This window comes from Heptranchias perlo, chromosome 4, assembly GCF_035084215.1.
Source record: "Heptranchias perlo isolate sHepPer1 chromosome 4, sHepPer1.hap1, whole genome shotgun sequence".
Taxonomy (NCBI): Eukaryota; Metazoa; Chordata; class Chondrichthyes; order Hexanchiformes; family Hexanchidae; genus Heptranchias; species Heptranchias perlo.
This window is the reverse complement of record NC_090328.1, coordinates 98,496,212-98,509,447: the sequence shown is the minus strand read 5'-3', so window position 1 is coordinate 98,509,447 and position 13,236 is coordinate 98,496,212. Positions and strand designations below refer to the sequence as shown.

The following is a 13,236-nucleotide window of genomic DNA, read 5'->3' as shown; positions in this document are numbered from 1 at the left end:
TCAATAGGAATAGGATGAATACAAATTATGAACTGGAAACCTTACAAATGCTTCAGGTGCAGATTATAGTGCCTATTCACTGTATCTTGTAATGCCTTCACTTTTGAACACCCAGGCTCCACATTATTTACATTATGTTCTGTATTATTACATAAGCAGTGAAAAGAGAGTTATAATCATTGACCCCAACCACACGCGGTTAACCCTATAAACCAAGTGTCTACATTTGCCAATAGAAATCAGTGCAAAGTCCACATTCTGTGCTGCAAAAGTTGCCCATGAGCCACCAAAGCTCACTTCTTTTGCATAGACAAGGTCTTTGGTGGGACAGATTACTAGTTACTGGTGGACAGGAAGAGAGCTGGGTGGGAGATTCGAATGGACTCTGACCGCTCTGAACCAGAAGCTTCTGTGAAGCAAAGTAGTTCACTGCAGTGTAATTGAATTGGTAGTTACAATGTGGTTAAAATCAATAATTCACTGGCATGATTAATATGTTAATTACAATAAACGAGAGCTATAGTGTGAATATTAATTCTGATGGGATAAAATCAATCGTGGAGTGCAATAAAAGCAAAGCAGTAACTCAGATGAAAGTTGGCCTCACGGCAGCTTCTGGCTCAGTCAGAGACCAGCTTAATCTCTTACCTGGCTAGCTACACAAGGACCTGTAACCTGTTCCACCAAGCACAAGTCATGTGATTCAACAGTGCACGGGCAGAAAAGCCTAGGCACAGTGGCTCACTGGCAACAATGGAGCAGTGTGAGAAGTTTAAATTAATGCTGATTTTTGCTGGCAAACATGTAAAAGCAAGTGGGTCTGAAATGTTAACTGTCGGCTTGCAACATAAACAATTGCCACGCAAGGGTCAAATTCCTAATAAAAGGAACCAGATGCTGTGAAGTTGTACTAGGGTCTGCAAATATTTTCACATTCAAAATATTTGGATTCCTTCCAAGATAATTATTTCTGACTTTAAAGGCAAACTTACAGTGGACTCCAAAATGATGCATCAAAAAATGGTAAAAATCTAAATTTCCTGGCAAGCATATCTCCCTCCCCAAGCGCCTTAGAAAATAAATCTGTCTTCGGTGCTTATATCCTCCTTCAGAAATTTTTCAATCAGACACTGCAAAAAAAACATGCTTTCAATTTTTTTCTTCTGCAATACAAGTTAAGAATGTCATGCGTGATTTTATGCCAAGCAAGTGTCTCACTGCACTTTCACCATAACTACCTGTTTTTACATGTCATATGGCTATAACTAGCATTGGTTTTGAGTTATCAGTTTTTTTTTTGAAGTTTTTCATCAGCTTTTGTTCAATTGATTGTGTATTTTGTGCTGAAAGTATTCCGCCAATGGGGTTTTCTTTTCCTTTCCAAATCTATCTGTGGAATGTCAATAAAATGGTTTGCACCTTCCTGCCATTCTATCACTTTCAAACCATCTTAACAGGAACATTTTCTGTCTCAATTCATTGTTGATTATTGCTAATTTTCCAAACATTGTAAATTACTTACCAATACAGACATCAATCTTTCCTTTGATTGCTGCCTCATGCAAGGGAGTATAATTCCAGTTGTCTCGAGCATTTGAATCTGCTCCGTGACATAGCAACAAACTGACCACTTCTGCATGCCCAAACGAACAGGCGTTGTGTAATGGGATCAGACCACCATCATCACGTGCATGAACATTTGCACCATTTTGTAAAAGATGTTCCACCACATCCTTCCTGCCAAATCCTGCAACAAGAAGTAAAATTCAGTAGCTGAATCACCCACAAACTGTAATCGTAGAACCACCAAATATTTCAGGAATATCGAGTCTTAAAGAATTCAGTTATCAACTCAAGTGTTTAACCCTTGGGAATACTGAGTTTGCACTGGAAACAAATCAGCAATATTCTTTTCAATGCAAGAACTTTCAGCGAATATGTACAGATTATAAAAAATGTAATTCAAGATATGTATAAAAACAAAATGTTTACATTATAACAAACCTGGATTCCAATCCTGACCTGTTTGGAAACTCGTAGAAAAAATACTGCATTTCCCCCATCAGAATGGAAGTCAACTTTCAAGTCTGAGGGCTGATATGAAGTTTGAGGAAAGAGTATATTTTGCACTACATTTTCTTGACACTTCAAACAAATGTTTGTAGGGTATTACAGAACAAAACTGGACAGAAATGTGACCCTATATATAATGCAGTGTATTTGAACTAAAAGTAAGCCAACATCACAAAAATTCCTGTACAAATAGGTTATTAAGGCAATCAAAAAAGCAGTTCAAATATAATGCAGCAGATAAAAGGCAGTAGAGATCATAAGTTATTTTCTTCTCTTCCCCCTCCCCAAAGTTACCACACATTCGAGACATAAATCTATTTTATATCAAAAGCAAATATATATTCTTCTATTTAAAGCACTGATCACAAACTAAGACAAACACAATACAAACAGCCCCACACATTTCGTATGGGGCACAACCACTGCAAATTGTAAAACGGAGCAACAAAAAACCTAAGTCTCAAATCTGGGGTAAAGACTCAAATCTACACAGGTTTACTGTCATTGGATAAAAAAAAAATTCTCAAAGGAGGAAATCTGATTTAGAATGAACTCAGGAAATGCGCATTTGTGGAACACATATGGGGAAGGAAACTGCAAACAGGCTGCTTCTTTAGGGTGGTAAAGAAAATAAATTTATGGTGGGAATAATTTCCTTCTGACAAGAAGTACTACTTTCTTGTGCACACTCTGGTTTTTAAGCAATTTCCCTCTTTAGATTCTCATCTTATACTGCTGTTAGGCCTCAGTTTGCTTGTTAACCTCTCTCAACTTTCTCTTTCACAAATGGCTGCAAGTAAACTACAGTAATGATTTCAACTTCTGCCTTTAGGTCATGTTGCAGCAGTGCCTATGACAGAAAACGTACTCATTATGCTAATCAGGAGCGTTCCAAATAAACAACTGCTACTGATCAAGATTCAAATATACCCAGCTTCAAACAACAAACTCAACAGGTTTGTTTCTTAAATTTTGCACTTTGGGTCAATTTACCCATATACCAACTGTGCGAATATTCTTGTTTTGAAGAGGTCAGCCTCTCAAAGCTTTGATATAGATTCAACACTATTTGACTGCTGTGCAAACAAACAATGACTACGTTATTTAATGGGAAAAAAGTGTGAAGACTTGTTCTACATTGCGTATAAAGTTGGTTCTGATCTCAGTTAGCATCAATATTTTTGGGACGTTTTACAAAAGCATGTTCTTTTTAAAGCAGGGCCATCATTTACTCAACAATGAAGATGTGAATTCAGTATAGATTTTATACTAATATCCATTAGACACTAGAATTTTAAAGGCATGTTAGCTGTAGAACTAATTTTAAACCAACAGCCTGAAATCAAATCAACATTGACATTACACTTGTAACAAAGGTAATGCAATAATCGTGGGGGACTTTCCTCTTCATATAGAATCGGTAAATCAAACTGGCAAAAGTAGCTTGGAGGGCAAGTTCATGGAATGCATTCGAGACAGTTTCCGAGAACAATATGTCGTGGAACCAACCAGGGAACAGGCTATTTTAGATCTTGTCTTGTGTAATGAGACAGGGTTAATTAGTCATCTCGTAGTAAGGGATCCTCCGGGGAAGAGTGATCATAATATGACAGAATTTCACGTTGAGTTCGAGAGTGACGTACTTAAGTCCAAAACTAGAGCCTTAAACTTAAACAAAGCCAATTATATAGGTATGCGGGACAAGTTGGCTAAGGTAGATTGGGAAATTAGATTAGCATCAATATTTTTGGGACATTCTACAAAAGCATGTTCTTGTTAAAGAAGGGCCATCATTTACTAAACAATGTAAATTGGGAAATTAGGTTAAAAGATATGATGGTAGATAAGCAATGGCGAACATTTGAAGAAATATTTCACAATTATCAACGAATATACATTCTATTGAGAAATAAAAACTCCAGGGGAAAAGTGATCCCTCCGGGCTAACTAAAGAAGTTAAGGATAGTATTAGATGAAAAGATTTTACAACACCAAGTTATAGTCCAACGATTTTATTTGAAATTTACAAGCTTTCGGAGGCTTCCTCCTTCCTCAGGTAAATGTCAGGAACTCCTCGAAGCCTACGCATTTATAAATCACAGAACAATACATGGTGATTACAGATAGTCTTTGCAACTGCCCGTTCCCAAGGCAATCACCGTGTTCAGACAGAGAGGTGTTACCTACAGAGCCCCCGAATATACAGTCAACAAAAAAAAACAAACAGGAAAAAGAGAGAGGCAGAAACATCCGGAAGGCAGAGAAAGCCAGCAAATGACCCGTTATATTAAAAACAGATAGCTTTTGTTCGCTGGTGGGCTTACGTGTAGCGTGACATGAACCCAAGATCCCGGTTGAGGCCGTCCTCATGGGTGCAGAACTTGGCTATCAATTTCTGCTCGACGATTTTGCGTTGTCGTGTGTCTCGAAGGCCGCCTTGGAGTACGCTTACCCGAAGGTCGGTGGCTGAATGTCCCTGACTGCTGAAGTGTTCCCCGACTGGGAGGGAACCCTCCTGTCTGGCAATTGTTGCGCGGTGTCTGTTCATCCGTTGTCGCAGCGTCTGCATGGTCTCGCCAATGTACCATGCTCTGGGGCATCCTTTCCTGCAACGTATGAGGTAGACAACGTTGGCCGAGTCACAGGAGTATGAACCATGCACCTGGTGGGTGGTGTCCTCTCGTGTGATGGTGGTATCTGTGTCGATGATCTGGCATGTCTTGCAGAGGTTACCGAGGCAGGGTTGTGTGGTGTCAACAGAGTACCCTTCGTCGTCCTGAAAGCCGGGTAATTTGCTGCGAACGATAGTCTGTTTGAGGTTGGGTGGTTGTTTAAAGGCGAGTAATGGAGGTGTGGGGATGGCCATAGCGAGGCGTTCGTCGTCATTGATGACATGTTGAAGGCTGCGGAGAACATGGCGTAGTTTCTCCGCTCCGGGGAAGTACTGGACGACGAAGGGTACTCTGTTGGTTGCGTCCCGTGTTAGTCTTCTGAGGAGGTCTATGCGATTTTTCGCTGTGGCCCGTCGGAACTGTCGATCGATGAGTCGAGCGTCATATCCCGTTCTTACGAGGGCGTCTTTCAGCGTCTGTAAGTGTCCATCGCGTTCCTCCTCGTCTGAGCAGACCCTGTGTATTCGCAGGGCCTGTCCATAGGGGATGGCCTCTTTGACGTGGTTAGGGTGGAAGCTGGAAAAGTGGAGCATCGTGAGGTTGCCCGTGGGCTTGCGGTAGAGTGAGGTGCTGAAGTGCCCATCTTTGATGGAGATTCGTGTGTCCAAGAAAGAAACTGATTCTGAGGAGTAGTCCATGGTGAGCTTGATGGTGGGATGGAACTTGTTGATGTTATCGTGTAGTCTCTTCAGTGATTCTTCGCCGTGGGTTCATAGAAAGAAAATGTCGTCGATGTATCTGGTGTATAGCGTTGGTTGGAGGTCCTGTGCAGTGAAGTCGTGCTCGAACTTGTGCATGAAAATGTTGGCGTATTGGGGTGCAAATTTGGTTCCCATGGCTGTTCCGTGTGTTTGGGTAAAGAACTGGTTATCGAAGGTGAAGACATTGTGATCCAGGATGAAGCGGATGAGTTGTAGGATGGCGTCTGGAGATTGGCTGTTGTTGGTGTTGAGTGTTGATGCTGTCGCAGCGATGCCGTCATCGTGGGGGATACTGGTGTATAGTGCCGAGACGTTCATTGTGGTGAGAAGTGTTCCTGGTTCAACTGGTCCGTGGGTACTGAGTTTTTGTAGGAAGACTGTAGTGTCGCGACAGAAGCTGGGGGTTCCCTGTACGATGGGTTTCAGGATGCCCTCGACGTATCCAGAGGGGTTCTCACACAGGGTTCCGTTGCCTGATACGATAGGACGTCCGGGTGTGTTGGCTTTGTGTATCTTTGGGAGGCAGTAGAAGTCTCCCACGCGGGGAGTACGTGGGATGAGAGTGCGTAGGATGCTTTGAAGATCTGGATCGAAGGTCTTGATCAGTTTGTTGAGTGTGTTCTTTGGTCGGTTCTGCGGGTAACCGTCTGTAGTGTTCCTGGTTGTCCAGTTGTCGGTATGCTTCTTTGCAATAGTCCGTTCTGTTCTGTAAGCCATGGGGACCAAATTTGCACCCCAATACGCCAACATTTTCATGCACAAGTTCGAGCACAACTTCTTCACTGCACAGGACCTCCAACCAACGCTTTTCACCAGATACATAGACGACATTTTCTTTCTATGGACCCACGGCGAAGAATCACTGAAGAGACTACACGATAACATCAACAAGTTCCATCCCACCATCAAGCTCACCATGGACTACTCCTCAGAATCAGTTTCTTTCTTGGACACACGAATCTCCATCAAAGACGGGCACCTCAGCAACTCACTCTACCGCAAGCCCACGGACAACCTCACGATGCTCCACTTTTCCAGCTTCCACCCTAACCACGTCAAAGAGGCCATCCCCTATGGACAGGCCCTGCGAATACACAGGGTCTGCTCAGACGAGGAGGAACGTGATGGACACTTACAGACGCTGAAAAACACCCTAGTAAGAACGGGATATGACGCTCGACTCATTGATCGACAGTTCCGACGGGCCACAGCGAAAAATCGCATAGACCTCCTCAGAAGACTAACACGGGACGCAACCAACAGAGTACCCTTCGTCGTCCAGTACTTGCCCGGAGCGGAGAAACTACGCCATGTTCTCCGCAGCCTTCAACATGTCATCAATGACGAACACCTCGCTATGGCCATCCCCACACCTCCATTACTCGCCTTCAAACAGCCACCCAACCTCAAACAGACTATCGTTCGCAGCAAATTACCCAGCTTTCAGGAGAACATCGTCCACGACACCACACAACCCTGCCTCGGTAACCTCTGCAAGACATGCTAGATCATCGACACAGATATCACCATCACACGAGAGGACACCACCCACCAGGTGCATGGTTCATACTCCTGTGACTCGGCCAACGTTGTCTACCTCATACGTTGCAGGAAAGGATGCCCCAGAGCATGGTACATTGGCGAGACCATGCAGACGCTGCGACAACGGATGAACGGACACCGCGCAACAATTGCCAGACAGGAGGGTTCCTCCCAGTCGGGGAACACTTCAGCAGTCAGGGACATTCAGCCATCGACCGTCGGGTAAGCGTACTCCAAGGCGGCCTTCGAGACACGACAACGCAAAATCGTCGAGCAGAAATTGATAGCCAAGGTCCGCACCCATGAGGACGGCCTCAACCGGGATCTTGGGTTCATGTCACGCTACACGTAAGCCCACCAGCGAACAAAAGCTATCTGTTTTTAATATAACGGGTCATTTGCTGGCTTTCTCTGCCTTCCGGATGTTTCTGCCTCTCTCTTTTTTTTTCCTGTTTGTTTTTTTTTGTTGACTGCATATTCGGGGGCTCTGTAGGTAACACCTCTTTGTCTGAACACTGTGATTGCCTTGGGAACGGGCAGTTGCAAAGACTATCTGTAATCACCATGTATTGTTCTGTGACTTATAAATGCGTAGGCTTCGAGGAGTTCCTGACATTTACCTGAGGAAGGAGGAAGCCTCCGAAAGCTTGTAAATTTCAAATAAAATCATTGGACTATAACTTGGTGTTGTAAAATTGTTTACAATTGTAAACCCCAGTCCATCACCGGCATCTCCACATCATTAGATTAAAAGAGGCATATAATGTTGCCAAGAGCAGTGAGCCTGAGGATTGGGAGAGTTTTAGAAACCAGCAAAAGATGACTAAAAAAATTGATAGAGGGAGAAAATGGAATGAGAGTAAACTAGCAGGAAATATAAGAGCTTCTACAAATATGTAAAAAGGAAGACAGTATCGAAAGTAAACATGGGTCCCTTAGAATCTGAGACAGGAGAAATTATAATGGGGAGTAAGAAAATGGCAGTGATGTTAAACAAATATTTTGCATCTGTCTTCACAGTAGAAGACACAAAAAACATACCAGAAATAGTGGGGAACCAAGGGTCTAATGAGAGTGAGCCAAGGGTCTAATGAGAGTGAGTAATTAATATTAGTAAAGAAAATGTACTGGAGAAATTAACAGGACTAAAAGCTGACAAATCCCCTGGACCTGATGGCCTACATCCTAGGGTTCTAAAAGAGGTGGCTGCAGAGATAGTGGATGCATTAGTTGTGATCTTCCAAAATTCCCTAGAATCTAGAACAAACCCAGTTGATTGGAAGGTAGCAAATATAACACAGCTATTCAAGAAAGATGGGAGAGAGAAATCAGGGAACTACAGGCCAGTTGACCTGACATCAGTCATCGGGAAAATGCTGGAATCCATATTAAGGACGTGGTAACAGGGCACTTAGAACATCATAATATGATTAGGCAGAGTCAACATGGTTTTATGATCGGGAAATCCAGTTTGACAAATTTATTGGAGTTTTTTTGAGGATGTAACCAGCAGGGCAGATAAAGGGGAACCAGTGGATGTAGTATATTTGGATTTTCAAAAGGCATTCGATAAGGTGCCACACAAGATAAAGGCTCATGGAGTTGGGGGCTATATATTAGCATAGAGAATTGGTTAATGGACAGAAAACAGAGAGCAGGATTAAATGGGTCATTTTCAAGTTGGCAGGCTGTTACTAGTAGGGTGCTGCAAGGATCAGTGCTGGGGCCTCAGCTATTTACAATCTATATTAATGACTTAGATGAAGGGACCAAGTATAATGTATACAAGTTTGCTGACAATATAAAGCTAGGTGGGAAAGTAAGCTGTGAGGAGGACACAGAGTCCGCAAAGGGATAGGTTAGGTGAGTGGGCAAAGAAGGTGGCAGATGGAGTATAATGTGGGGAAATGTGAGGTTTGGTAGGAAGAATAGAAGAACAGAATTTTTTTTTTAAATGGTGAGAAACTATTAAATGTTGGTGTTCAGAGGGATTTGGGTGTCCTTGTACGTGAAACACAGAAAGTTAACATGCAGGTACAGCAAGCAATTAGGGGGGCAAATGGTATGTTGGCCTTTATTGCAAGATAATTGGAGTACAAGAGTAAGGAAGTCTTGCTGCAATTGTACAGGACTTTGGTGAGACCACACCTGTGTACAGTTTTGGTCTCCTTGCATAAGGAAGGATATATTTACCTTAGAGGTGGTGCAACAAAGGTTCACTAAATTGATTCCTGGGATGAGGGGGTTGTCCTATGAGGAGATATTGAGTAGAATGGGCCTATACTCTCTGGAGTTCAGAAGAATGAGAAGTGATCTCATTGAAACATAAGATTCTGAGAGGGCTTGACAGGTAAATGCTGAGAGGCTGTTTCCCATGGCTGGAGTGTCTAGAACTAGAGGGCATTGTCTCAGGATAAGGGGTCGGCCATTTAGGACTGAGAAGAGGAGAAATTTCTTCACTCAAAGGGATGTGAATCTTAGGAATTCTTTATCAGAAGGCTGTGGATGCTCAGTCATTGAGTATAATCAGACAGAGATCGATAGATTTTTGGACACTAAGTGAATCAAGCGATATGGGAATCAGGCAGGAAAGTGAAGTTGAGGTTGAAGATCAGCCATGGTCTTATTGAATGGCGGAGCAGGCTCGAGGAACCACACAGCATACTCCTGCTCCTATTTCTTATGTTTCTTACAAAACACAGGTGGGCTATTTACAAACTGGTGATTTTTTGAAAAATGTATGCAACTTGTCAAAACAGTGCTATTCAATTAGCTTTAGGCAGCAGCTGCTAGTTGTGTTTTATTAAAATAATCATGCTTAAGTATAATGCCTAAAAGGCATGGAAGCTCCTAATGCAGTATCAGTGACATAAAAATTCCCACCAATCTAAGGCACGTCATATGATCATGGTTTTGCTTGGTTGCTGCTCACTTCCTGTACTATAAAACATTTTATTGTGCTCGGTACTGCAATTTTTCTCAGCATTGTAAAAGAAGTTGGAGTATCCAACATGCAGAATGTACTTTATCTTACACTGGAAGCATCCTTGACACACTCACAGGAGTGAGCCCAGGATGGCAATAAAGAGGGGGGGAAATTGTTCTTTTAAGATGGTAAGACTGTCCTTGCCATATAAAGACATCTCTCCCCTTTGCTAACAGTTCCTTGACAGGAGGGAGGGCTAACATGGTATAATATGAAGCTGAACAATTCATGTTATTTCTCTGAGAAGCTGATCTGTGAGGCATTGATAATTGGAAGAAGATTCCATTGGGAGAATGAGGACCATCTTCCACCTGGGCCAAGATCCAAAGAGTGGGCTTCTCAGTCTAGCTCGCACATCTACAGATGAATGGACCTGAAAATTGCAGCTTGTACTGAGATGACCAATCCAAGCAAGCTTACAAAATATACCTTGCCTGGTGTGCCAGGTAACAGTGGTACAGATGGCATCAAAAGTGACAGCTAGGGATAGTCCTTGAAGTGATTGTAAATTTAATGGCATGGTCTTTAGCCTTACAACGGTTTACCTAGTTTCTTTCACGTGTACCACATCTCCCCACGATTGCAACTCATTCTTTAATTCACTGTTTATTTTGGGCATCAGTCTCCGCAGTGCCTCATTCACACAGAATTCAGCACAATGTGTGGACACATTCTTTTTCACTTCCAGTGACTGGCAGATCCACCGTATTTCACTTGCGTTTTTTCTTTTAATTTTATCTGTTGCATCTGCAGCTTGCTTTTTACTCAATTTTCCCTTTATCTCATTTGTGTACAGAGACCTCTTGTGTCTTTTCACCCCCTTCTCCATTATTTGCACATTCTTTTGTCCTCTCTATGTATCTGCATAATCTCATTGTTCTTTTACATTGGCTGTTTTCAACTAAACATTAAAACATGAACTCTGAGACTGGTCTATCAGCTCATTCTCTCCTGCCCTTTCTCTCTTTTTATAACCTTGTTAAAATGCCTGCTTCTCTCTGTCTTCAGTTCTGATGAAGGATACACACCCAAAATATAACCTACCTTTTTATTTTGTAGATACTGACTGACCTGCTGTGTATTTCCAGCATTTGCAGTTTTTCCTTTTTATTTTATCAGTACTTGACAAGGTTTCTACAGCATAGCCCTCAAGCATGCATTTGTTCTTACAGCATCAAGTAACTTCCACTTTCTCTTGCAGGTATTCCAATCTTTTTAAATTTTCTTTTTAAATTAAGCACCAATTTTAAGCTTTTTCATCATATGCTTACATTGGATACACTGCAAACAAAGAGAGAGATTACCCTCCGGTTAGTCTTCAATAGGTTTCCCTGCTTAGGATGCCATGCTGGTCCCTGTTTCTATTGCCAAACAGCTAAATAATACAAGTGTAGCAACCATTTCACAGTCCATGGAGTTTCCTGTTCTCACCTAACATTCTAAAACATGGTGCTCATTTTATCCATCTCAGAAAGATGACAAGCTAGGTAAATCCTGCCGGGATTCGAACCCAACAACTTCTCGCCGCATGGTTCAACCAACTAAGTTATCTGACTTTACACGATCTTACATAATGAATCCATTTTCACTGAGCTGATTTTTTTTTTCTATTTTGAATTGCTTAATTCCAAGTATTCACCACAGAAGAAATCAGCCCACTGTAAACAGCCAAAGAGAAGCCCTCCAAGTTCAGATAACGTATGTGATGTAATAATTGGAACAAGTCCCTGCTGCGTGATAGTAAGTTCACACGGTCAGCATTTAGCACCAACATGAATAAAAAGTACAATGAGGGAAGTCAGGGCTAACAAAATGATGGTTACGTTCTCGTCCACTGGTTTACAGTGATTGAATAAGTTAAATTCCATATTTTTAATACGTGGGTTCACAGGATACTTACTGAGGTTGAGGATCGTAATCCAGAATTCTGTCAGTTTTGCCAATCAAACAAATTGTCTACAACTGAGACCACCAGTTTAAGGTTACTGAATGAGTCAAACTCTTTTATTGCATGGGTTTCTGGGATTTGCACAAGTGTTTTTGGGATCTCATTCCACAATTTTCTTTTCCCATGAAAGCTAAAAACCTAGTGGCCTCGGTTATGTTCTCTACCCTCTGCAATACTTTGGGAATCAGAGGAAATAAAGGGAAAACAGAAACATTTGCTCCCATGGGAACAAACCATTCAGTTTCCACACATTCTTGAGCAACAGCAGCTAGTTGTTTGCTCCAGAAAGATTTATTTTTAGTAACTCAATAACATTTGAGTCACTGGCAAGTGAATCATCCACTCCTGTGGGTGTACCAGTGCCAGAGTCGGCTATTGCATTGCCCAAGCTTTAAGTTGGGAAGATGATTCTGCAGAGGTGGTCAAGGAGTAAAACTCTGCTTACTGATAAAATCAGATCACAACAGTAGTAGTTCAAAAAAAAGTCAAACCAACTGGACATGCAAGCTTTGGACGAAGGCCAAAAATAATAGCTGCGCTTTTCAAAATTTAAGCCTGCTGATAGGCCATTTGTATCTTGACGAAGATGAGATGCTTTGGGTTCACTACTGTCATGAGTCTCTAATATGATAATATAATAGGGCAGAAACTGCTCCTGAAATAACGGTGGAGCTCAACAGCGCTCTTCGTTTTCTATGGTGAATTGAAGGAGCAAGTTCCCGCGTTTGTACACGCACAATTGTGAACTTGCTCCTATTGGTTCGCCGGCGATTTGACAGCTGTGAATTGAAGGGCCACATCGCACACTACAATCAATTAAATCACTGAAAATCGCAAACTTGCTCATCCTCCCAGCTGGAAAGTAAATAATTACGTCACTTAAAAATTACATACGCTTAAAAATACCAGGTCTAAACTAAGTTTTAAAAGCACGATAACTCTTTATGACTGCCAAACAACTAAAAATTAAATTTTAAAAATGTGGAGTCTCATTACTCCTTATTTTAATAGTTTTTGGTCATTAAAAAAAAATTAAATTACATTTTTTTTTACTTTTCCTTTCTGCCTCTAATTTCTTTGGATTTTTATTTTAAAAAATGTTTGATTACGACTTCCAGAATACTAACTTTAAATGAATGAAGTCTGCTTGCCTGCTTGTGGGCGTGACTTCTCTTCCTGACAGATTTTGTGGACGTGTCTTCTATTCTCACAGAATGTTCCATGCATATCGACTTATCCTGCTCAGAGGCTGAGTTGATTGCGCACAATTTTTCAAAACTTCAAAATCAAGCAAGTCGACGTCACAGACCCCAC

General features: G+C 41.8%; 1 protein-coding gene across 3 annotated transcripts in view; it reads right to left on the bottom strand.

Annotated features, from left to right (window-relative positions):
• tnksa (tankyrase, TRF1-interacting ankyrin-related ADP-ribose polymerase a) overlaps positions 1-13,236 on the bottom strand; it is a 144,351-nt gene that overhangs the window by 106,465 nt on the left and 24,650 nt on the right. For all 3 annotated transcript variants that reach the window (XM_067983374.1, XM_067983376.1, XM_067983375.1), the window contains exon 2: positions 1,523-1,747. In XM_067983374.1, the coding sequence (XP_067839475.1) occupies positions 1,523-1,747 (225 nt within the window). The remainder of the gene's footprint in view (positions 1-1,522; positions 1,748-13,236) is intronic.